The following is a 24,425-nucleotide window of genomic DNA, read 5'->3' as shown; positions in this document are numbered from 1 at the left end:
ACAAAGTGACAACAAATACATATCTATCAACAAGTGAATCTAAAAATCAAGTGAATAAAAAATCTGATGAACAGAATAAACTGGTGAATATAATAGAATCAGGGGCATATAAAGGGAGTGGACTGACAATTCTCGGGGGGGGGGGGGAAGGCTGTGTGGGGGTGCGGGAAGTGACTGGACAAAAATCGTACACATATGGACAAGGACAGTGGGGGGGCGGTAAGGGGAGGGAGTTTGGTGGGAACCGGGTGGAGGGGAGCTATGGGGGAGAAAAAAGAGGAACAACTGTAATAATCTGAACAATAAAGATTTATTTAAAAAAAACAGTATTAAAAAAAAAGAAAGAGTCCTGCCCTTCCTTAGCCCTACACCTCATGCATGCTCTCATACCTTTTATTGGGTTTTCTCAACCAGATGGCTGACTCTACATTGCCTATGAATGGCTTCTACTTACTAGTAACTGACCCTCATCCAGTGGTCAGAGCTGTGTCCTGGATGTGGGTTCTGATACAGTTCTGTGACTTTTTAAAAGGCAGAGACCATTGTTGTCCATTCAGTGCTTCCTTGTAGATGAAAATCATCACCCTCTCTCTGAACAAAAGGCCATTGATAGAAAGCTCTCGGAATTTAAAGCCATTGAGGAAGCAGTCTCAATCTATGTGGAGGATCTCCTGGTGAAGGAGGTGAGACATCTGCACCAAAGACCCTAAAGTCCCCACAGGAGTCCTGAGTTGTAGCACAGAGAGGTGGATGGGGCTAAGGAAAATGACAGTTGTGATGGGTCCATGGCATGCTTTGGAAAAGTGCATGATGTGAGAGAGCCAGAGAAATTAGAGCCAACAGAACTCCTTAATTTCCTGAGCTGATGAACTTGCTGCCATAGACAAGCTGACTCCCAGGCTCTGAAAGGCAAGAAAGATAGAGGCCAGGTGAGCACAGGGTCAGTGGAGACAGGGGTGTGAGTGAAGCAGAAAGGTCTGTGTGCTCCATGTACTGAAGGACTTGGAGATGGTTCCCTCAGCCTCATCCATACCAATGTCTGGGTATATTTCCAGGAGCTAAAATAATGCCAAAATAGCAGAAAAATGTCTTAGAAAATGTCGCTGGGTGAATTTTTGACCAAGTGAGAAAGGGAAAGTGGAGATTGGGAGTTGGAAGACTCCTTGTCCACTGTATCTGAACCTGAGCAGAAGAACATAAAAGAAGGAACCACACAAAAACAAAGAGTAACAAAACTAATAAAAGAAAAACAAACAAACAAAGAGACAAAAATCGAAGGAGCCACAGACCACGGGGCAGGCAAGGGTGCGGCAGGACCCAGGTTGAGACTACATTAGGACCTGCTGTGGGACCAGAAGCGAGAGGAACCAACTGCCTTCCTGCAGAGCCCTGTGTGAAGCAGGGAGAGCTGCCCAGGTTGATCCCTAAGGGAGGCCCACGCCCAGAATGCAACAGGGAACCAGAGGTGGCTCTTTTCTAGGACATGAGGTTCAGGGCAGGGGAAGGGAAGGCGCTCAGAGATTCCCAGAGCTCAGTGGGCAAGGCTGCTGCAAGCTAGTCTGTTATAATCACAGGGGATTCACTCTGACACTTTGCACATTATTTCTTTAATAAAATTAAAATCCTAAACGCTTACATTTCAATTTTAAAATACATAACATGTAGAAACTCCTACAGCTGAGGGTGTGGTGTGGAGGGCAAGGGCTTGCTTCTCTCCTGGCTTCTTTAACTCCCCTTTACATTCCAACCCACTCTCTAAATGACTCTGCTAGCAAGTGCAGATGTTGCTACTGTCTGTATGGTAATATTTTACTCAAGCCTCACTTTTTCCTGCTGGACACATGCCAGGATAGCCATAGCCTGAAGCAGTGAATAGTGTCTCTACCATCTCTCTCCAAAGAAAAACCACCACAGCTCCACCTCCCAGCTGCCTGTTAGTAACTGACTGCTTGAACGGGCTTTCTCTTGTTGAGACTCTGAAGTCACAGGACAATTGCTGCCTCCTTGGTCCCAAAATCTGTGAAATAAGTCACTGAGCTGCTCTAGTTTCTTCTTTTCATCCTCACTGTCCCATTTTGTACTGTTTTTCTTTCAAAAGAAGAAGTCTGAGTAATTGGCAGGTGATGTACTTACTGGGTCACAGGGCACCTGCTCAGGGTGATACTTAAGGGAAAATGCCATCAGTGGAATGATAGGGCCTCCCCCGACTGTCAGAAAAGGTCAGGCCGTTGAAGCAGCATATTGTCGGAGATGTGTGAGAAGGAAACATCCTGGGAACTAATGAGAAGTGGAGAAATGGAGAAATGTGCACCGAGGCTAATCCTGGTTTATGAAAGGAGAGAAGAACCAAAGACCACCTACCTCTGCATGACCTCTGCATGTGTAAGAGGTAGTGATGGTGGTAAATTTACAATTTTACATCATCTCCCCCCCCACCCCCTGCCAAAATATGTTCACCCACTCAATCAAGCCCCATGTCACCACCTCTCCATAAGGGGGCTCACTGTACATTTAACTTAAGGGTAACAATTCCTAATGTGCAGGCTGCTCGTTCCCTGGCCGAAAAACACAAGATAACTAGTGCATCTGACCCCCAGCCCTGCAGCAGGAGGAGGGGCCTCATTACAAGGAGACTGCCCTATTGCCTCATACCCAGGAGGGGCCTGCTTTTGTTCACACAGGCCCAGGACTAAGAGGAAACCTGACCACAATTTGCATCCCTGTTCCGGAAACAAAAGGCTAGATGAGGGTGGCTGGTGCTGAGTGTGTGGGGAGGCCAGCTCAGGTTTGGACCAGAAACTTATATCCTCTGGACTGTGACAGCCTCACATTCATTTGTTCTGGTGTGTTTGTTTTATTCAAAAGTGAATAAAATCTTTCTTTTAAAATCAATGTTCACGTCTTTTGGGGATAACCAGAGATATTCAGTGTCATAAAACTAGGACTGAAAATCATTGCTCTAAAGTGACCACGTGAGAACCTTTCCACAGAACAGAAAGAAGCCGGTTAGCGCTGCAGGTTTATCTATTATAGGCCTGAGTCAGAGATAAAGAGAGTCAGAAAAAAGAGACATACAGAAACAGAAAAACATGGAAGAAGAAAAGACAAATAAAAGATGGTAGACTATAAGGTACCTCATTGAAATTAAGATTAAGACTCCATCAGTTGAAAGTTAAATTAGTATTTAATGTTCCATTAAGAGAAAAAATGCTGCCGATAAAACTAAGATGTTGAAATGTAAAGAAAAAAAAAGTTTTATCTTAGAACAGATGAAATATAATACATGGAGACTCTGAGGCCAAGGTCTTCCTGGGCAGCGAGCCAGGACCTCTCCAACTTTAATGTGCGCACGAACCTCCTGGGGAGCTTGCTAAGGTGCAGACTATGATTTTGCAGGTCCAGGGTGGGACTTGAGGTGCTGCATTTCCAAAAAGCTCCCAGGTTCATGCTGCCAGCCACAAGCCCCAGACCTCACGGTGTAGCTAGGATATGAGCATTTCAGCTCAGCGCTAACTCACAGGTGGCAGCTGTTTCACACAAAAATTGTTCTCAAGGACTCAGAAAACATTGTCATTATCGATATTATCATGATAATCCATAATATTTACTAAACTGTACAATATGCCAGGCATGTTCTCATCCTTAAACATATATATATCCTTGTCTAATCCTCATCATATCCTAGGTCCATTGTTACCTCCCCTTACAAACGCAGTCACAAACACACACAGCGGTGGCACAGGTTTGAATCCCTGCCTGTCTGTGGAATATGAATCAGACAATCTAACTTTCTGGGCTAGTGTCTTCATTTGTGAAAGCAAAAATAGCATGGTTTTAAGATTGAATGATTGGAAAATTCTGAGAAAGTAAAGGAAAGTGCTCTGAAAATTCTGAAATACTGTACAGGCTGAAGTCACTGATGAACAAAGGATCCCAGGTGGTTGGTTCCTGGTGTTGAGTCCTGATTCCTGTCACTCTCATGAATTATACTCAACAGAAACCCCAACTGCATTTACCACCATGAGCCTCATCTGTTAATATCACTACATGATCTTTGGGATCCACTTTATTACCTGAAAAAATTCCTCATAACTCTTGGGGGCATTCATGTCTGAAAATAAAGCTCAAAGACAAAGTTCTGGAATCTCAAAGGATCCCAACTGGGTCCCACAGACCACCCTTCCCTGATGAGAAACCAAGAACTGAGCTTCTGCAGCTCAGAGCCCAGGGAACAGAGATCCAGCTTAGTGACCCCACAGCTCAGAAGGATGAGTAAGACCTGAGCTCAGCACTCTCCACATATCTCCAGCAGCACATCCAACAGGCTGAGAACCTGTTCCTGGCCCCATGACTCATGTCTGCTCACCTCTACTCACCCATCCTACATGGAACAAGGATTTACGGGTAGTACAAGCTCAGCTAATATCTGGGCGAGACTTTATCACTACTACACAGCTTCCCTGATTGTGCTCATTAGCTTAAGAATATCGGCATGAAGTCACATTCCTGGCCAACAGGATCCTGTCACCTGGTGACCCAATCTTGGGCTGCTGGACTGCAGCCAGACTTGTCCATCTGGCATATCCAAGCCTACAAGGGCAGCTGCGTCCTGATTCTGAAGCCAACTGGAAGGGAAAATGGAGTGAGGCCTGTGAGACAATAGAACCCAGCTCCCTCCACATTCCCTCAGATTTCTGGGCACCCATTACTCCCAGATAGTCCCTGCCTTTGCAGAGCTGTATGGGGACAGGCACGCTCACAGGCTATGACAAGGCAGTGTCAGAAAAAAGAGATATACAGAAACATGGTCTAGGATGCAGTAAAGGCAAGGTGCTTCTTATTCCTGGCACTTTTGCTTTCTGACCTAGAAATGAAACCTGCGGCTTGGGTACCCTCTCAAGCCCCACAGTTGATAGGCCAGCACAGACCACCGCGCGCCCCCCCCCCCCCACCACCACACCACCCTACTTTTCTTAATTTCTCTTTCATTCTTGGCTGCAAGTATTAAAATATGCCCTCTGGAGTTAGTAAGTAAAGTTGAAAACAGAAAAACCACAGAGAAAGTTAATGAAATAAAAAGTTGCCTCTTCAAAAAATCAACAAAATTGATAAACCTCTAGCAAGACTGACAAGGATGAAGAGAGAGCAGACACCAGGGCCATCACTTCAGACCCTGCAGTCACTAAAAGGATAATAAGAGAGTTCCACCAACAACTTTATATTCATAAATTCAACAACTCAGAAGAAATAGACCAATTTCTCAAAAACCACAAACCACCAAAATCAACCACAATGAAACAGAAACCTGAATGGTTCCAGGACTGTTAAAGAAGTGGCGTTTATAATTAAAAACCTCCTGAAAAAGAACTCTCCAGGCCTAGCGGGTTTCACTGGAGAATTCTACCAAACAAAGAAGAATTAACAAAAACTTTACAATCTCTTCCAGATAATAGAAGAGGGCAGACACTTCTAACTCATTTTATACATTATCACCTTAATATCTATGCAGTATTGCCTTGATATCAAAATAAAACAAAGATAGTAAAAAAGGGAGAAAACTATAGACCAGTATCTCTTCTGAACTTCGATGCAAAAAATTCTCAACATCAGCAAATCAAATCCAGCAATGTCTAAAAAGAATGACACACCAAAACCAAGTGAGGTTTATTCTAGGCATGCAAGGCTGTCCAACATGGGAATGTCAATCAAAGTGACAGGGGCAGAAATAGAACATTGGGGACCAGCTAGAATTGTAAGAAATATTAATCATGCTCTGTTAACCGTGACTGTTTTGTTCTGATTAAAGAAGGCACATGCTAACCTGGCTGGCAGTAGCATGTGGGACCTGGGAGCTCACCTGGAAATGCGCCCCACCCTCCCCATCCGGGAGCTGCCTGTTACCATGGAAAGATTAATAGCCTTGTCGCAGAAACCAGAGCTGCCAGCCCTTTGCTTAACGCTAATGCTTTCAGACTCCCCCCTCCACCCCGCGGCCCTCCCCTCCCCGCCTTTGCTTACCTGAAGGCCGCTGCAAACCTCCAGCCGGCCTTACCTGTAACCTGCCCATGTGACACAGCCTTTGGCCTATTCCCCATGTCATCTGTGTCCTTCTACCCTATGTCAGCAGCTGGCTTATGGGGGGGCAGAGCAGATGTTTGTGGATGACCTGCTGCTCTCCCATACAGCCGGCAGTGTGGGAATAAATGCTCACATATGATTCAACCCTGTCTCTGCTTAACTGGCTCGAGTAGTGACAGGCAGCATGGACCCACTGATTGTCTGGTTACAAAAGTGTCCTCCATATCAACAGAGTTATTAGCAGGTGGCAAAGCAGCTTCCTCAGCTCCTCTGACACCCATTTCAGGACACCACCAGGGCTGGGTGGGAATGTAGGCCATCACTCGGGCCAGGCCCCTGCCTGTCCCACTCCAGCTCATACCCAATGTGAGGGTGGGGCCCTTGGAAATCCATGGTTGAATTAGGTTTGTGCAGAACTGTTTACCCAGCCAATGGAACGGCATTGCTGACCATCACCTCAAAAGTCCGGACAGAAGCACACAGACCCCTATCCACACAAGCCCTCTTGGAGCGCTAGAATCAAGTCACCTTGTACCTTTTCCGCCCAGGCTGGATAGCACAGCAGCCCTGTCTGGGGTCAAAGAGAACAGGTTCTGCCGAATTTCAACATGCTTTGTGAATCCAGAAAGTCATGAACCAGAGGCACCTATGTGAGTCCTCGGATAGAGCAAGCCCTGCTCATCTCAGCCCATTCTGCTCACCACATCCAGGCTGAGCCTCAGGGTCTTCCATCCAACATGAAACCCACCCCAGAAAGAGCATGTCATGGAAAGATAAACTCTGCAAGGTCTTTTGATCTTTTTAACTTAAAATATATTTTTAAATCTTTAGTTTTTACTGTAAAACTTCCCAGACTCAGCTCCTTTTTACAATAAAGCTGACCTTAAATGTTTTGAGATTAACTTGGAACATCCTAAATCTAATCAAGTTTAGCTGGCTCTGAAATTGTGAGTCAAAGGGGTGTCATCTAGCCCAGCCCTGGCTGGCTCGATGCACACGCACAGATACACAAAGATGGGGGGCAGCTCCAAGGAGGCATTCTTACCTTTCCTGACCTCAGTACCTGCAGTGGGAACAGACCCCCAAGAAGCAATGGCTTTCTTTCAAGAAATTCATGCAATAAAGTCAAGAATCCTTAAACCAACCTCCCTAATAAGCAGAAATATTGATCCACTCGGGGGTGGTATCTCTCCTGGGGTAGAGAACCCAGAGGTGGCCGCATGCGCAAAAGGAGGTACCTGCTCTGGTGGAGTGAGACCTGCGGCTCTTTGCCCTTGGACGCAGCCACTTTAGGCGCAGGTGCATGCCCAGCATGCTAGTGGCCCGCCCATACCTGGGAGGCCAAAGAAGCAACCGCCCTGAGCAGTGACAGGAAGAGCAGGCACAGCACCGGAAGCCCCGCCCTCCCTCCACACTCCCTCCCCTTGAGCCCTTACCCCCACGAGAGACACTTCACTGTCACTGTAAGTCTTCCCAGCAGAGTTCAGGGATGCCCCGCAGCTCTTCGGTCCCACCCTCCCCCCAACCTGGACAGAGAGATCTGCACTTTCTACATCTGCCTTCATTCTCACTGTCTGCAGATCAACTTTTTAAAAAAATATATATTTTTATTGATTTCAGAGAGGAAGGGAGAGGGAGAGAGAGAGAGAGAGAGAGAGAGAGAGAGAGAGAGAGAGAGAGAGAACCCCACTGGGAATTGAGCCCAAAGCTCGGGCTTGTGCCCTGACATGGAATTGAACCACGACCTCCTGGTTCATAGGTCAACACTCAACCACTGAACCACACTGGCCGGGCATTCAACTTTATTTTTTTAAAATTTATTTTAATCCTCACCCGAGGATTTTTACTTGATTTTAGAGAGGAAGGAAGGGAGGGAGGGGAGGAGAGAGAGAGAGAAACATCAGGTTGCCTCCCATCTGCACCCCAAATCAGGAATCAAACCTACAGCCTTTGGTGAATGGGAGGACATTCCACCAACCGAGCCACCCAGCTAGGACTCAATTTTTTTAAGTGGATTATCACTGAGACTTCCACCGAAGGCAGTTCTTTGAGTTCTATTTACACTTTCTTAATCTCATTTCTATAGCTTCTCATTTTGTCCCATTCACCCTGTATCCTACTGGATCTCAGCACTCGGCTCCTATGGGGACTCTAGGCATGTGAATTTCACAGCAGCCATTGTAGAGACACATGCAGGATTCCCTTTCTCAGAAGGTATATCATCCCCCCAAACCAGCAGACCACACTCTGTCTGCCATTATCCCCTGGAGACAGGACAGTGTAAAGAAAGATGGGTAAAATAAGCCAATAAGGGCAAATAAACAAATGACAAGTGCTGGCGAGGATGCGGAGAAAAAGGAACCCTCATGCACTGCTGGTGGAAATGCAGACTGGTGCAGCCACTGTGGAGAACAGTATGGAGTTTCCTCAAAAAACTGAAAATGGAACTCCCATTTGACCCAGTGATCCCACTTCTAGGGAATATATCCCAAGAAACTAGAAACACCAATCAGAAAGGATATATGCACCCCCTATGTTCATAGCAGCACAATTCACCATAGCTAAGATTTGGAAACAGCCTAAGTGCCCATCAGCAGATGAGTGGATTAGAAAACAGTGGTACATCCACACAATGGAATACTACGCTGCTGTAAAAAAAAGAAGGAACAGCATGGGTGGAACTGGAGAGCATTATGCTAAGTGAAATAAGCCAGTCAGAGAAAGATAAATATCACATGATCTCACTCATTTGTGGAAAATAATGAACAACATAAACTGATGAACAAAAACAGACCCAGAGACAGAGAAGCATCGATCAGACCGTCAAACCTCAGAGGGAAGGTAGGGGAGGGGAGGGGTAAGGGGGAGAGATCAACCAAAGCATTTGTATGCATGCATGTAAGCCTAACCAATGGACACAGACACCGGGGGAGGGGGAGGGCATGAGTGGGGATTGGGGGTTGGAGGGTAAGGGGAGGGTAATGACACATATGTAATACCTTAATCAATAAAGAAAATGAAAAAAGTAAAAGAACTGACAAAGCAGCCAAATAGACCGCTCCACCTTCCCACCCTCCAACCGGTGAAGGGACAGCAGAATCCTCTGTGGCTCTTCCCACATGTTTTACTGTAATGTTGAGTTCTTCTTGTATCTATTATATTGTTTCCCTAGTCTAGACTAGTGGAAATATTTCAAATAGCTCTCCAAAGGGGTATTTTTAGTTCAACGTTTCTTTCTTTTTTTTTTTTTGAAAGGCATTGGGGGTCAGAGGATAGTTCAGTGTTTCTTTCAAATATCTTACCACAAAATTAAATTCAAAGACATTCTGCAATTGCTAAGAAATTAAAACTGCAAACTTGATGGTGGGAACCATACGCACTGTCTTGCATACATAAGACCACTGAGTGGATTTACACAGTGAGAACAGAGTTGCAGCTGTTGTGTGGCAAACGCACTGGGCAGTGAGCTCCATGAGGAGCTTCCAGAGCTGTGCCCAAATACCATACAGGGAGGCAGAAGGGCCCCTGCATCCTGCACGGTGAGCTGTGGGAGTGGAGTCTTTGTCCCTGCCCCAGGCTGGGACCCACAGGCCTGCCCGAGGCTCAGACAGGAGCTGTGGGCCCAGTGCGGGTGGCAGTGCCGTCACCTACCTGAGCACAAACCCGCCCTGCACTCCGAGTCCTGGGCGCCATGTCCCCATACAAATGTGGCTGGGAGTGTGTGCAGGGAGGCCCCTTCTTAGGTGACATGCAAAATCCTTTCCTTAGAGGATGAGGTTAATTGTGAAAAAATAAAAAATGTTCTTTTTCTACGTAAGACAAGCCTGTTACTAACAAGTGTAATTACAATTGTTTCTTCTCAAGCTTTTGAAATAAATTGGGTTCATTTAGAGGACACATGTGGACTGTACTCAAAATGTAATTTTTTCCTCCTGAAAGATGATAACACTGGGAGTGAGTAGTCCGAGTCTATGGGAAACGCAGCATGTTACCCAGAGACGATTATGCAACAATGACACGTAGGGGCAGCACACAGTCTATCATCCTGTCCTACATCAAATGACTCCACGTAACAGCATCTTTGAAACCATGAATGCTGCGCTGACAGTTCATCCTCGTTGCCTTTTCACTGCACCTGAGAAAATAGCTGACAGGCTCCAGAAACAGCGAGGAGGCCTGAACGCTGACTTCCTGCAGCCACTGCCCCCAGGAAGCTGTTTCCACTCTGCTTCCCCTTTTGGCTAGCAACCATTCCCAATATCCCCCTCGCTCATCCCCTCTTCCCTCACACTGTCCCTACTATTGTCCCACTGGCCACTGCAGCCTGCGTACCTGCACCAGCCTCCAGGCCTCGCTGATGACCGCATACTGCAGGCGGTTCAGGACAAATCCATCGACCTCCCTCAGGACTCTGACCGGGGATTGTCCGATCTTCTGCATCAGGGCGTGGGTCCGGTCCACTGTCGCAGGGGCCGTCTCCGGGTGGGGGACCAGCTCCACCAGAGGGACATAATACGGGGGATTCACCTTAGGAGACAGGAATGAAGATAGTCAACAGACAGCTCCAGAGTTTGGGCATCATCTGCAGACCCTGTTGGCCGCCTGTCGGACGGTCAGATGGGCAGATTCCTCTCTGGAAAGGACCCCCATGACAGCAAACTCAAAAAACAGAGTATTAATTCACACAGGAGAGGGGAAAAGCAGGAACTCCAGCACCGGATTACATAGTTTTGTTTAAAGAATCATGTCCAACGTAAGAGTTAAAATGTGGAGGTTCATACCACCATCCTGCACATTACAGCTCTTCCCAAACCCCTGATCTCTAGGGGATTGTACTGCTACCAGCTGTGCAGACGTCACACCGACCCTAGTCACCTCTCCCAGGACAGTCACCGTAGGTCCTGCAATTCTGCATCCATTAGAAATGACTGACAGCATCTTCCCAAAACTTGGCATTTTCTTAACTTTCCCATGTTGAGTCTCAAACACCAACCTCCCCAGTCGAACCTCGCCTATAAATTGCACAGCCCAGAACCCCTCCACAGCCTTGACCTGGGTTCAAAGTCTAGGACGGGAGGGCCTGTCCTCGGGAGCAGGGCCTGATGGAAATGCTTGTCCAGCCCAGCACCGAAATATTCGGCTATGATTTTCTTGGTTGACTTTGAGGAACCATTCTTGAAGATCCCCAGAGAAAATTATCAGATGTCCACAGACAGCACCACGTAACACAACCCGACACCTCAGGTGCTGCATAAACTTTCCCAGGTGCTGCTTGTAGGTGGTTTTTCCTTTATACCTGGGTGAAAATTGGTAGGACCTCATGTTACTAAATAACTACAAGAAGTATCCATTTTAAATGACTCCAACAGAAAAGGGAAAGAAAATGTGTTTCTCCTAGGACACTGCCTAGAAGAGGTGGCTAGTCCGAATACAGCTATATTTTTTATTTTTTTTATTTTTATTTTTTAAATTTCTTTATTGATTAAGGTGTCACATATTTGTCCTCATCCCCCCATTTTAATGGCTCCTTCTCTCAGCCTGTCCTGGTCACACTTGCTCAGCCCTCTTAGAAAGTGAGAGATGGTGGCGCCTGTTTTCAAAATAAATTATAAATCAATGCCTCACTTGAATCACTGTCTCCTGCCTTAATCACTGAATTCTTATAAAAAACATTTCACCTCTGGCCTTTTTAAAAATCAGAATGATAGGAACTGGAACTGTTTGTATCAGATGAACTTATCTCACTGTACAGCAGGGATGCTGGGCTCAGGGTGTCTTCGTTGTTCTAAGCTTCGCGTAGCAAGCACAGGTGGAGACAAAGTTTAAAAGCATCTTCACGAAAACGCGCTGGTTCCCTGTCTGTCCTCCTCGCAGGCTCTGCTCCTGCCTGGGCCTGAGTGACGGTGTTCCGGCTGCCCCTTCCCATCCCTCTGTGTCCGGACTCTCCAGGGGGCTTGTCAGCTCCCACAGCGTTAGTGCCGTCAAGATGCGGAGACCTCACCGGAGCCCACCTCCCACTCCAGACCCACATTTAAATTGTGCACTGGACACTTTCCCTCAGACATACCACAGCCTGCCACAAATTAAACTCACGGCCCTCCACCCCAACACCTGCCCTCTTCTAGCTCCCCGTCTTGATAAGAACACTCAACTTAGTACCACAAGAAGCACCTTGGTCCCTGCCTCTCCCTACCTCACCCATTTCCATCAGTGGCAAAGGTCTTCTCCATTATACTCACATCTCTCAAAAAATCCCATTCCCTCTGCTATACACTTAGCTCAAACCATCACTTTCAACTTGGGTTCTGACACTCTCCTCTCTTCACTGGCCTCCTCCTGCAGGCTCAACTGTCACTGCCAGGGTGACCCTTTGTAAGGTGGAGCTGTCAAATCCATAGAGACGGAAAGTACAGAAAGGAGAATGGTGGCTTCCCAGGGCTTTGGGAGGGAAATTGGGAGTTGTTTAATGGAGACAGAGTTTCAGTTTTGCAAGATGAAAAGAGTGCTTGAGATGGATGGTAGTGATGGTTGCACAACAGTATGAATGTACTTAATGTCACTGAACTGAACACTTAAAATAGTTAAGGTGGTAAATGTTGTGTATTTTTTCACAAGGAAGTATTTTTTTTTAAATTAAAAGCAGGGCCCTGGCCAGTTTGCAAGGTGGTTAGAGCATAGGCCCATGCATAGAAGGGTCGTGGGCTCGATTCCCAGTCAAGGGCGTATACCTGGGTAGTAGGTTCAATCCCCGCCCTCAGTAGGGGCACCTTCGGGAGGCAACCAATCGATGTGTCTCTCTCACATTGATATTTCTCTCTCTCTCTCTCTAAAAATCAATGGGAAAAATATCCTCCAGTGAGGATTAACAAAAATAACAAAACAACAACAAAATTAAAAGCCTGATCACACCACCTCCAGGTCACAGTCCTGCAGCTAATCCCCAGCACCTACTATAAAAGTCGCCGCTACAGGGCCTGGCCCTTTGCTGTGTCCCCAAGCTCAAGTTGACAGGCTGCTAGAAAAGGACCTTCAGGTGCCTGGGGGCTTGGATGGGGTTATTCTTGCCAGAGTGCCTCCTCCTATGATAAGGAAATTAATCCCTATTCCATGCTCAGAGGAGGATCCTGACAATCATGACAGGTTAAATCATAAATTTAACATGGTACATATGTGAGGAGAGGATGGGAGAGGAGAGAAAAACAATGTAAGTGATTCCACTACAAAGGAAAGAATAGCTACTTCCTGAAAGGTTCTTCCCTTTCTGACAGGGACATCGGACAGGCCTTTGCTGTTGGTCTACGAGGAAGATAGAGAAGTGGGCCCTCAAGAAATGGGGAAAACAAAGAAGAAAAGGAAGCGATTTCTTTAAAGTAGTGGTCACCAACCTTTCAGACCTCACGGACCACCAGCGGTCCGCGGACCACCGATTGGCGACCGCCGCTTTAAAGGTTAAGCACACTGGTCCCTGGCTGAGCCCTGTGGGATTGTGGCACAGGCTGTCTGGAAGCTCAGGTTGAGCTGGGCAGCACAGGGAGCCTTTCTCCATTCACCCTGTGAAAAGCCTTGCCCGACTCGGGAACAGAGCCGGAGGCATGTGATCGGATGACAGCACGCCCGGGACACAGAGCCCATTTATTCTCTCTGCAGCCAATTAAAGAGGTTAACCTCACAGATGAAAGGCAGGCTGTCCCTTCTCCAAACGATCCATCACACCCACACGGCGGGGCACTTCTGTCCAGGTAAACTCCTCTTCCTCCACAACATGGATACAAAAACGAAGGTTCAGAGGATTTCATCTCTCAGTATGTTGATAATTTACGTGTGTCCTCCACAGAGATAAAGAACAAAAGCAGCCCCCGTGACCAGGGAGCTGGCAATCTGGAGCAGGCAGCACTGCGCAGTGTGCAGGACACACACACATGCACTCCCATACACAGCAAACCCAGAAATGGACCGTCCGATGACCGCCTGCATGTAGACTAGTGGGCTCAGAGTGCAGCAGAGCAGGTGCATGCATGGCAGGGAGTGCTGGACCGAAGCACCCCAGGCGCCTGTGCAGGCCAGCCTGACTGAATCCCAGCAGCAGCCCAGCTCCGGCCTGACTGGTAACTAGGCTACAGCTGTGCCTTTGGGAGCTGCTCCCATTCAGGGCCGAAATCCTGGTGGGCTGACGTGTCACCCCAAGGCGGTTCCCTCTATGGAGCGTCTGTAACACACAGAGGAACACCAAGAGCACTGGATGCACGAATGAGGCCCCATCAGCTCCACGGGACCAGCACATCCCCAACTGAAACAAGGAAGGAAAAAGGGAAAACTTAATCCTAAAGTGCAGCTAAAACTATTGGTGGAACCTGGGGTGTCCTGATGGGCTGCTGACAGTGCACCAAGACGGACTGCACCAAACTCGACCTTCAGACAGTCATTGCAAACACTGCCCCAAACGGCCTCTGCACCGCTACAGGGAGGACAGGCGGACAGTGAAAGGCAGCAAAAACACATCAGATAGAAAGAATGTCAGGACATGGAGAATGGCTTGAGCTCTTCCTTTTCCCCTCTAAATCCCATTTCAACTACCTGGATGCCGAGAGCACAACCAGTGCTGAAAGGCCCACTGGAAAGTGGCCCACCAAGAGAACATGTGCGATGTCAAAACTCCCTGGCAGATGGCCTTCTGTGCAAGGGCGGAGACAGCAATCTTTCAGGGCACGAACAAGCTTCCTCTTCCTTTATCCTGTTTCCTGTCCAGACAGAGGACCCAGTTATGGGCCCTGAGCTGAGGGCAGTGGCATGTAAGCTGACACTGTGAGCTGTTCCTGCCTGGCCAGCAGTAACAGAAACTCTGCAGCTCCTCAGAGGTTACCAATGGGCCCTGGTCAGAGCATCAGCCGCCACCAAAGGGTCGCACATTTGAATCTCAGTCAACGGCAAGTACCTGGGTTGTAGGTTCAATCCCTGGCACCAGTAGGGGAATATTCAGGAGGCAACCAATTGATGTGTCTCTCACATTGATGTCTCTCTCTCTCTCTCTCTCTCTCCGCCCCCCCCCCCCCCCGTTCCTTCTGCTCTCTCTAAAAATTAATGTAAAAAATATCCTCAGGTGAGGATTCTCTCTCTCTCTCTCTCTCTACCCCCCCCCTCCTTCTGCTCTCTCTAAAAATTAATGGAAAAACATATCCTCAGGTGAGGATTAACAAAACAAAAAAAGGTTACCAACAGTTCTGGGTTCCGTAGGTACTGCCGGTCCAGCTAAGATTGAATTGTCCGAGATGCTTTTTGTCCTTTGCAGAGGTCAGTGGTATGATCAAAAGTGAATGACACCAGCACAGAAGGAAAAAGGGATAAAATTCCAAAGATGGTAACCTGGGTGATTTGATTTGCTTTAGTTAATGTCATTTGGGTTTAAAATAATTTATAAAAGTAATGAGAGGTTAATTTTTAAACTGAGGTTTGACTGACTTTGACTATGCAGTTTGTATTTCATTAAATAAGTAAAACTCAGCAATACTGGGATGGTATGAAGGAGAGAAATGTCATTATTCAATAGTCACGGATCGAGCACCTAGTCAGAGGCACTGGGCTATGGACAGAAGAAAGTGAGTAAGGTGTGGTCTCACCCATGGGTAATTTAAAATGGAATAAATGTAGTAAAAGTCTTTTTTCAATTATTTTTTATTTAAGTACTAAAGGCCCGGAGCACAAAATTTGTGCACTGGGGTGTGTGTGTGTGTGTGTGTGTGTGTGTGTGTGTGTGTCCCTCAGCCTGGCCTGCACCCTCTCGCAGTCCGGGAGCACTCGGGGGATGGGGAGCAGGCCTAAGCAGGCAGTTGGACATCCTTAGCATTGCCGCGGAAGCAGGAGAGGCTCCCGCCACTGCCACTGTGCTCGCCAGCCATGAGCCCGGCTCAGGGCTTCTGACCCAGCAGCGCTCCCTCTGTGGGAGCGCACTGACCACCGGGGGCAGCTCCTGCGTGGTGGTCAGTGCGTGTCATAGTGACCAGTCGTTTGGTCATTTGGTCGCTTAGGTTTTTATATATATAGATAGTTGGTATACTGGTTATATTAATTTCATGTGTCCAATATAGCGATTCAACATTTTCATACCTTACTATGTGATCACCCCACTAATTCTAGTAGTCATCTGTCACCATGGAACTTATCACAATATTATAAACCCTTCCCCTTTTCCCCCAGACCCTCACACCCAACTTTCTGGCATCCATCCCTTTAGTATCTGTTTCTATGAGTCTATTTCTGTTTTGTTTGTTCATTTGTTTTGGAATCAAATGATATTTGCCTTTCTCATTTGTCAGACATATTTTACTTAGCATAATACCCTCTATGTCCATCCATATTTTTGTAAATGGCAAAAATTTACTTTTTTATGGCTGAGTAATATTCCATTGTATATATGTACCATATTTTCTTTATCCATTCATTTATTAATGGACACTTGGGTTGCTTCCATATCTTGGCTATTGTAATAATAATGCTGCAATGAATATAGGGGTGCATGTATCTTTTTGAATTAGCATTTTGGATTTCTTTGGGAAAATACCCCAAAGGTGGGATTGTTGGATCATAAGTTAAATCTATTTTTAACTTTCTTAATAACCTCCATACTGTTTTCCATAGTGGTTGCACCAATTTACCATCTCACCAACAATGCATGAGGGCTCACTTTTCTTCCCATCCTGACTAGCACTTGTTTGTTGACTTTTCGTATGTTTTATTCATGGATTCAATTCTTTGTTTTGTTTTTTATTTGTTTGTTTGTTGACTTTTTGATGATAGCCATTCTGACAGGTGTGAGGTGATATGTCATTGTGGTTTGGTTTTGATGTGCAGTTTTCTGATGATTAGTGAGACTGAGCAAGTCTTATCAAAGGATTTAGGAGGTATTTTCTGAACAATTTGATTTAGTTGTTATTTTTCTAAACTGCCTCAGAAGTAAAATCATTGGTTAAACATTGCAAGCTTTCAAGCAATGAAGCAATCGAGTAAAAATCTAGTAAGTGGTTTACGGTTTTTAAGGGATTTTATGTGCATGTAAATGTCACAGAAGCAAAAACTGACATGCTTCATAGAACATGGCCTTTAGGTGCTTCATTTAAGGTTTTCATGGTGCTAATTCACCTATACTTGAATGGTAACTAAATGTGACTGGTTTTATCCTATGGGCCTAAGTCTCTTTATTTCATAATCATTCTTCACACTTTCCATTACACTTCAGTACAAGGATATCTAGACATCCTGAACCACACAGTCCTTAAGTGGTAGTCCAAGCCATCCCTCTTTGCCCATATAAAATCTAGCCAGCATCTGTGACTTGCTCTTTTCCTTCACCTCCCTATGCCAACCTCAGACCTCCTCACTCTAAACTCCTCTTGCTCAGAAAGAAGAACATCCCTGCTCTCAGTTCTAGAGGCCCTAAGCTCTCCTGGGGCCATTCCCACATGGAATGCTGTCCCAGGTTCTGTGAACTGGCTGCCCCCTCTCTGAGCCACCTTCAGACTACCCTCCAAAGACAGTGTCTTTACTGCATCACCACACTGCTCTGTCCCTAAACCAGTCCAATTCCTCAGAGCAATTCTGTTTACAACACAACTCCTCCCAAGCCTTCCCACCTTCTCCTCTGACTCCCAAGTGCATATGCTCTTCCAGTTCAGCTGGTCTCCTCACAATTCTGCACACCCGATTGTAGTTCTTAGCCTGGGGTCTTTCCTATACTCTTCCCCAAACTCATACACTCTTCTCAGCCCAATCAGATTCTATCTGATCTTCTCAGCCTCTTCGTGTAGCTTCTCCCGAGCCTTCACCTCCAAAGGCCTGGTGGTGCTAAAGATGTGATCATCATCCTATACTGTCATACTTCTGATGACTTGAGCTAAGCTAGCTTTTCTGTCCTAACAGATCATCAGGGTTCTCCAAGGTCATGCTGAGCTCACAGTTGGGACTCGAACATCCACCAAGTGATCCGTGACTCCTCTCTCTGATCCTCACACTAACACATTAATCTCAAGAAGATGCCCTGAGTGCTTGCATGCCAACTTTAAACCCATTGCCTACTATGCCTCCTAATGTACTCCTAGTGAATAAGTTTGCCCAGGTAATCACAACAGATGGGTGGAAGGGACCACCAAGAAGGAGGGGTTCGTACTGAACTGAAATCTCAAGTAAGACTCAAAATCTGCATTTTAGCAAAACTCATCCCACACAGTACAAGTGACAGTGTACACATTATTTTTTTTTTTTTTTTTTTTTTTTTTTTTTTTTAATTTCTTTATTGATTAAGGTGTCACATATTTGTCCTCATCCCCCCATTCCCATCCCACCCCTCTCCCCACGCATGCCCCAATCCCCTGTTGAACTTAACCGTTGGATAGGTTTATATGCATGCATACAGGTCCTTTGGTTGAACTCTCCCCCTCCCCCCCACCCTCCCCCTACCCTCCCCTATCCTCCCTCTGAGGCCCGATAGTCCGATCGATGCCTCCTTGCTTCTGGTTCTGTTCTTGTTCCTCAGTCTATGTTGTTCATCATTTCCCCTAGATGAGCGAGATCATATGTCACTAGATATATACTAATAAGAACTGAATGTGAGACGAGCAATAATAGTTATGCTGACAGGCAAATGAATCAATCTGTAGCGAGCTTCCCCCTGGACCAACAGTTCTTTTGAGACCCAATTTCAATGTCCAGTAGTTCCTTATGTGTACATGTCAGCACTGACCCCTCAGCTCTGGATGGTGGACAAATGGTGGTAACGGAGGTCCGACTCCCTCTGGTTTGGTCTCGGCCGAACCCAGGGGCACGGCGTCACCCGGACTAAGGGGCACGTGGCCTCACCCATACCCAAGGGGCGCGTGGTCTCACCCGGGCCTGGGACCCAGCCTCACCCGGATGGATCCAGGGGCGCACGGCCTCACCCAGACCCAGGATCTGGTTTCACCCGTACCCAGGGACGCTTGGCCTCTCCCAGACCCAGGGGCACGTGGCCTCACCCGGGCCTAGGTGCACGAGGCCTCATCCGGATCCAGGGACACATGGTCGCACCCGGACCCAGGGACGCTTGGCCTCTCCCAGACCCAGGGCCACTTGGGCTCACCCGGGCCTAGGTGTACGAGGCCTCACCCGGATCCAGGGACACATGGTCTCACCCGGACCCAGGGACGCTTGGCCTCTCCCAGACCCAGGGCCACTTGGGCTCACCCGGGCCTAGGTGCACGAGGCCTCATCCGGATCCAGGGACACATGGTCGCACCCGGACCCAGGGACGCTTGGCCTCTCCCAGACCCAGGGCCACTTGGGCTCACCCGGGCCTAGGTGCACGCGGCCTCACCCGGATCCAGGGACACATGGTCTCACCTGGACCCAGGGATGCTTGGCCTCTCCCAGACCCAGGGCCACTTGGGCTCACCCGGGCCTAGGTGCACGAGGCCTCAACCAGATCCAGGGACACATGGTCACACCCGGACCCAGGGACGCTTGGCCTCTCCCAGACCCAGGGCCACTTGGGCTCACCCGGGCCTAGGTGCACGCGGCCTCACCCGGATCCAGGGACACATGGTCTCACCCGGACCCACGGATGCTTGGCCTCTCCCAGACCCAGGGCCACTTGGGCTCACCCGGGCCTAGGTGCACGAGGCCTCACCCGGATCCAGGGACACATGGTCTCACCCGGACCCAGGGACGCTTGGCCTCTCCCAGACCCAGGGCCACTTGGGCTCACCCGGGCCTAGGTGCACGAGGCCTCACCCGGATCCAGGGACACATGGTCTCACCCGGACCCAGGGACGCTTGGCCTCTCCCAGACCCAGGGCCACTTGGGCTCACCCGGGCCTAGGTGCACGCGGCCTCACCCGGATCCAGGGACACATGGTCTCACCCGGACCCAGGGATGCTTGGCCTCTCCCAGACCCAGGGCCACTTGGGCTCACCCGGGCCTAGGTGCACGAGACCTCACCCGGATCCAGGGACACATGATCTCACCCGGACCCAGGGACGCTTGGCCTCTCCCAGACCCAGGGCCACTTGGGCTCACCCGGGCCTAAGTGCACGAGGCCTCACCCGGATCCTGGGACACATGGTCTCACCCGGACCCAGGGACGCTTGGCCTCTCCCAGACCCAGGGCCACTTGGGCTCACCCGGGCCTAGGTGCACGCGGCCTCATTCGGATCCAGGGACGCATGGTCTCACCCGGACCCAGGGACGCTTGGCCTCTCCCAGACCCAGGGGCACGTGGCCTCACCCGGGCCTAGGTGCACGAGGCCTCACCCGGATCCAGGGACACACGGTCTCACCCGGACCCAGGGACGCTTGGCCTCTTCCAGACCCAGGGCCACTTGGGCTCACCCGGGCCTAGGTGCACGAGGCCTCACCCGGATCCAGGGACACATGGTCTCACCCGGACCCAGGGACGCTTGGCCTCTCCCAGACCCAGGGCCACTTGGGCTCACCCGGGCCTAGGTGCACGAGGCCTCATCCGGATCCAGGGACACATGGTCGCACCCGGACCCAGGGACGCTTGGCCTCTCCCAGACCCAGGGCCACTTGGGCTCACCCGGGCCTAGGTGCACGCGGCCTCACCCGGATCCAGGGACACATGGTCTCACCTGGACCCAGGGATGCTTGGCCTCTCCCAGACCCAGGGCCACTTGGGCTCACCCGGGCCTAGGTGCACGAGGCCTCATCCAGATCCAGGGACACATGGTCGCACCCGGACCCAGGGACGCTTGGCCTCTCCCAGACCCAGGGCCACTTGGGCTCACCCGGGCCTAGGTGCACGCGGCCTCACCCGGATCCAGGGACACATGGTCTCACCCGGACCCAGGGATGCTTGGCCTCTCCCAGACCCAGGGCCACTTGGGCTCACCCGGGCCTAGGTGCACGAGGCCTCACCCGGATCCAGGGACACATGGTCTCACCCGGACCCAGGGACGCTTGGCCTCTCCCAGACCCAGGGCCACTTGGGCTCACCCGGGCCTAGGTGCACGCGGCCTCACCCGGATCCAGGGACACATGGTCTCACCCGGACCCAGGGACGCTTGGCCTCTCCCAGACCCAGGGCCACTTGGGCTCACCCGGGCCTAGGTGCACGCGGCCTCACCCGGATCCAGGGACACATGGTCTCACCCGGACCCAGGGATGCTTGGCCTCTCCCAGACCCAGGGCCACTTGGGCTCACCCGGGCCTAGGTGCACGAGACCTCACCCGGATCCAGGGACACATGATCTCACCCGGACCCAGGGACGCTTGGCCTCTCCCAGACCCAGGGCCACTTGGGCTCACCCGGGCCTAAGTGCACGAGGCCTCACCCGGATCCTGGGACACATGGTCTCACCCGGACCCAGGGACGCTTGGCCTCTCCCAGACCCAGGGCCACTTGGGCTCACCCGGGCCTAGGTGCACGCGGCCTCATTCGGATCCAGGGACGCATGGTCTCACCCGGACCCAGGGACGCTTGGCCTCTCCCAGACCCAGGGGCACGTGGCCTCACCCGGGCCTAGGTGCACGAGGCCTCACCCGGATCCAGGGACACACGGTCTCACCCGGACCCAGGGACGCTTGGCCTCTTCCAGACCCAGGGCCACTTGGGCTCACCCGGGCCTAGGTGCACGAGGCCTCACCCGGATCCAGGGACACATGGTCTCACCCGGACCCAGGGACGCTTGGCCTCTCCCAGACCCAGGGGCACGTGGCCTCACCCGGGCCTAGGTGCATGAGGCCTCATCCGGCTCCAGGGACACATGGTCGCACCCGGACCCAGGGACGCTTGGCCTCTCCCAGACCCAGGGCCACTTGGGCTCACCCGGGTCTAGGTGCACGCGGCCTCACCCGGATCCAGGGACACATGGTCTCACCCGGACCCAGGGACGCTTGGCCTCTCAGACCCCGGGGCACGTGACCTCACCCATGCCTAGGTGCACGAGGTCTCACCCGGATCCAGGGACACACGGTCTCCCCCGGACCCAGGGACGCCTGGCCTCCCCCAGACCCAGGGGCACGCGGCCCCACCCGGGCCTAGGTGCACGAGGCCCCACCCGGATCCAGGGACATATGGTCTCGCCCGGACCTAGGGGTGCGTGGCCTCTCTCAGACCCAGGGGCACGTGGCCTCACCTGGACCTAGGTGCACGAAGCCACCCGGACCCAGGGGCGCGTTACCTCTCTCAGACCCCTGGTCGCGTGGTCTCACCTGGATCCAGGGGCTCACGGCCTCACCCGTACTCGGGACCCAGCCTTACCCGGATCCAGGGGCCCACGGCCTCACCCGGACCCAGGGTTCAGATTCGCCCAGACCCAGGGGCACATGGCCTCACCCGAACCCGGAATCCAGCTTCATCTGGACCCAGGGGCGTGTGGCCTCACCCAAACCCAGGGGCGTGAGGCCTCACCTAGACCCAGAGGCATGTGACCACATCTGAGCCCAGAGGCTCGCAGGCTCGCCTGGACTCGGGTCTCAGCGGGGTTTCGTCTTCTTGATCCCAATTCCTGTTGGTCAATTCCCTCTCAGCAATTCCTTCGGTCATTTTCTCAGAGCTCCAGGGCGGCTGCCGCAGAACTCGTTGGGCGGCGGGCTCGGCAAGGCTCCGGTGTGCCCGGTGCCCGGCGGTGGGCTGGTCCGGTGTCGCTGCGTCGGCCCTTGGGTCTGCAACGGTGGCCAGTCGCTGAGCGTGCGCACCAGGCCACTTCGGGGCATTGAGATTCTTGAAGGACTCGGAGGTCAGCAAGCACGGAGTTTCCCACCCCATGTCTCCCAGGGGCTCGTCTGTCCGTGCTCGGCAGCGAGTGGAGCCGTCCCCTCAGCCGGAGACCGCCGGGGGAACTGCGCCGAGCACGTTCCAGGCCACCATTGTGTCGCCTGAGCCATAGTTCTTAAAGTGTGGACTTTGGGTCACCAGCATCAGCATCATCCTGCGTACCCCTCTCTTTTATTCTAGTTGTAGAGCATCTGCTCAGCCAGCCCCCTGGTCTATCTGGCTGGTGTCTGCTCTGCTCTCCCGTCGTAGTCTCAATATTGTTGTGGTAGGCAACGATCAGGCTGCCGCCCTATGTCTCCATCTTGGTCCTCCTTTGTACAGTTAAGTCTTGATTGTTGTTGGTGTCACTGGGAGGAATTGTCCTCCAGGCCTATTGGCCGTGAGGACCCTCTTTGTCTATATAGGAAGAGTTGCTGTGCAGGAGACATGTTTGTGGGCCGGGTCTTGATGCAGCAATGCCTTGGCGCTCACTGAGTCTGCCTCTAGAATGCCTCCCTTATGCAAGTGATTGAAATCTGGTGTCATCTCCCACCAACCACCAGATGCCCTCGTTTCTGGGTCTCCAATGCAGTGTGGGTCAGCCACTACCTGAGGCACTCAGCAGGAAAAAGCTTCTGCTCAGCTTGGCTGGGGCGGAGCTACAGGGTGGAGCCTACAACCTTGGCTTCCTGTCAGCCCCGCCCTATGAGGCTCCTGTGTCTGTGTCCCTCTGTATTCCTTGCAAACACCTCTGAGAGAAACGCGCCCTGGAATTTCGCCCACTGCCAAACAGTCCAGTCCCTCCCCTAATGAATCTGGACTCCCAGATTCTCGCCTGGAACTGGGTTTCAGTGCAGTTGGAACTGGGTCTCAGCGCAGTCTGGCGTCCCTGTCTCCTTCCCAGCAGGGCCACCCAGTGGCGCAGGCAAAAGTCCGTCCTCTGCGCACCTTCCCGTGCGCGCGTCTGGTGCCGCCGCTTCTCTGTGCCTCCGCCACCACAGCCCAAATTCATTCCCCCAGCGTGCGCCTGGCTTCCCAGGGTTTCGCCCGGAACTGGCGTTCAGTGCAGTCGGAACTGGGGTTCAGCACGGTCCTGAGCTTATGTCTCCTTCCCGCTAGGGCAGTTCAGTGGCGCAGGCAACAGTTCGTCCTTTGCGCCCCTTCCCGTGCGCGCCTCTGGAGCTCTGCCTTCCCCCGCTCCTCTGTGCCTGCGCCCCACAGCCCAGATTCATTCCCCCAGCCTGCGCCTGGCTTCCCAGGGTTTCGCCCGGAACTGGCGCTCAGTGCAGTCGGAGCCGGCGCTTAGCGCACTCCGGAGCCTTTATCTCCTTCCTGCCAGTGAACGCCGGCCAGGCCGTCAGCCGCCCCCTCCTCTCCGGCTCCATCCTCCCCGCAGGCGCGTGTGCTCGTGTCTCCGCCCGTTTCTCCATACCTCAGGCTTTTACGGCTCCCCCGATTGTCCCCGTGGCCCTCTCCTTCCCCCCAGCTGTGGGCATTTCAGTCCGCCAGCTCTCCTGTGGTTCTGGACGATGTCCGTTCTGACCTCTAGTTGTGCCTTTGAAATTGTTGTGCCCGGCTGCAGGTTAGGTGTTTCACCTATGCCGCCAT

At 50.9% G+C, this 24,425-nt stretch overlaps 1 protein-coding gene across 1 annotated transcript in view; it reads right to left on the bottom strand.

Moving 5' to 3' along the window:
• CRYL1 (crystallin lambda 1) overlaps positions 1-24,425 on the bottom strand; it is a 167,580-nt gene that overhangs the window by 27,039 nt on the left and 116,116 nt on the right. The window contains exon 5 of the mRNA XM_008158168.3: positions 10,411-10,605. Coding sequence (XP_008156390.2) covers positions 10,411-10,605 — 195 coding nt within the window. The remainder of the gene's footprint in view (positions 1-10,410; positions 10,606-24,425) is intronic.

This window comes from Eptesicus fuscus, chromosome 7 (genome assembly GCF_027574615.1).
Source record: "Eptesicus fuscus isolate TK198812 chromosome 7, DD_ASM_mEF_20220401, whole genome shotgun sequence".
NCBI classification, from domain to species: domain Eukaryota; kingdom Metazoa; phylum Chordata; class Mammalia; order Chiroptera; family Vespertilionidae; genus Eptesicus; species Eptesicus fuscus.
Note: the sequence above shows the minus strand (reverse complement) of the source record. Positions and strands in the feature narration are given on the sequence as shown.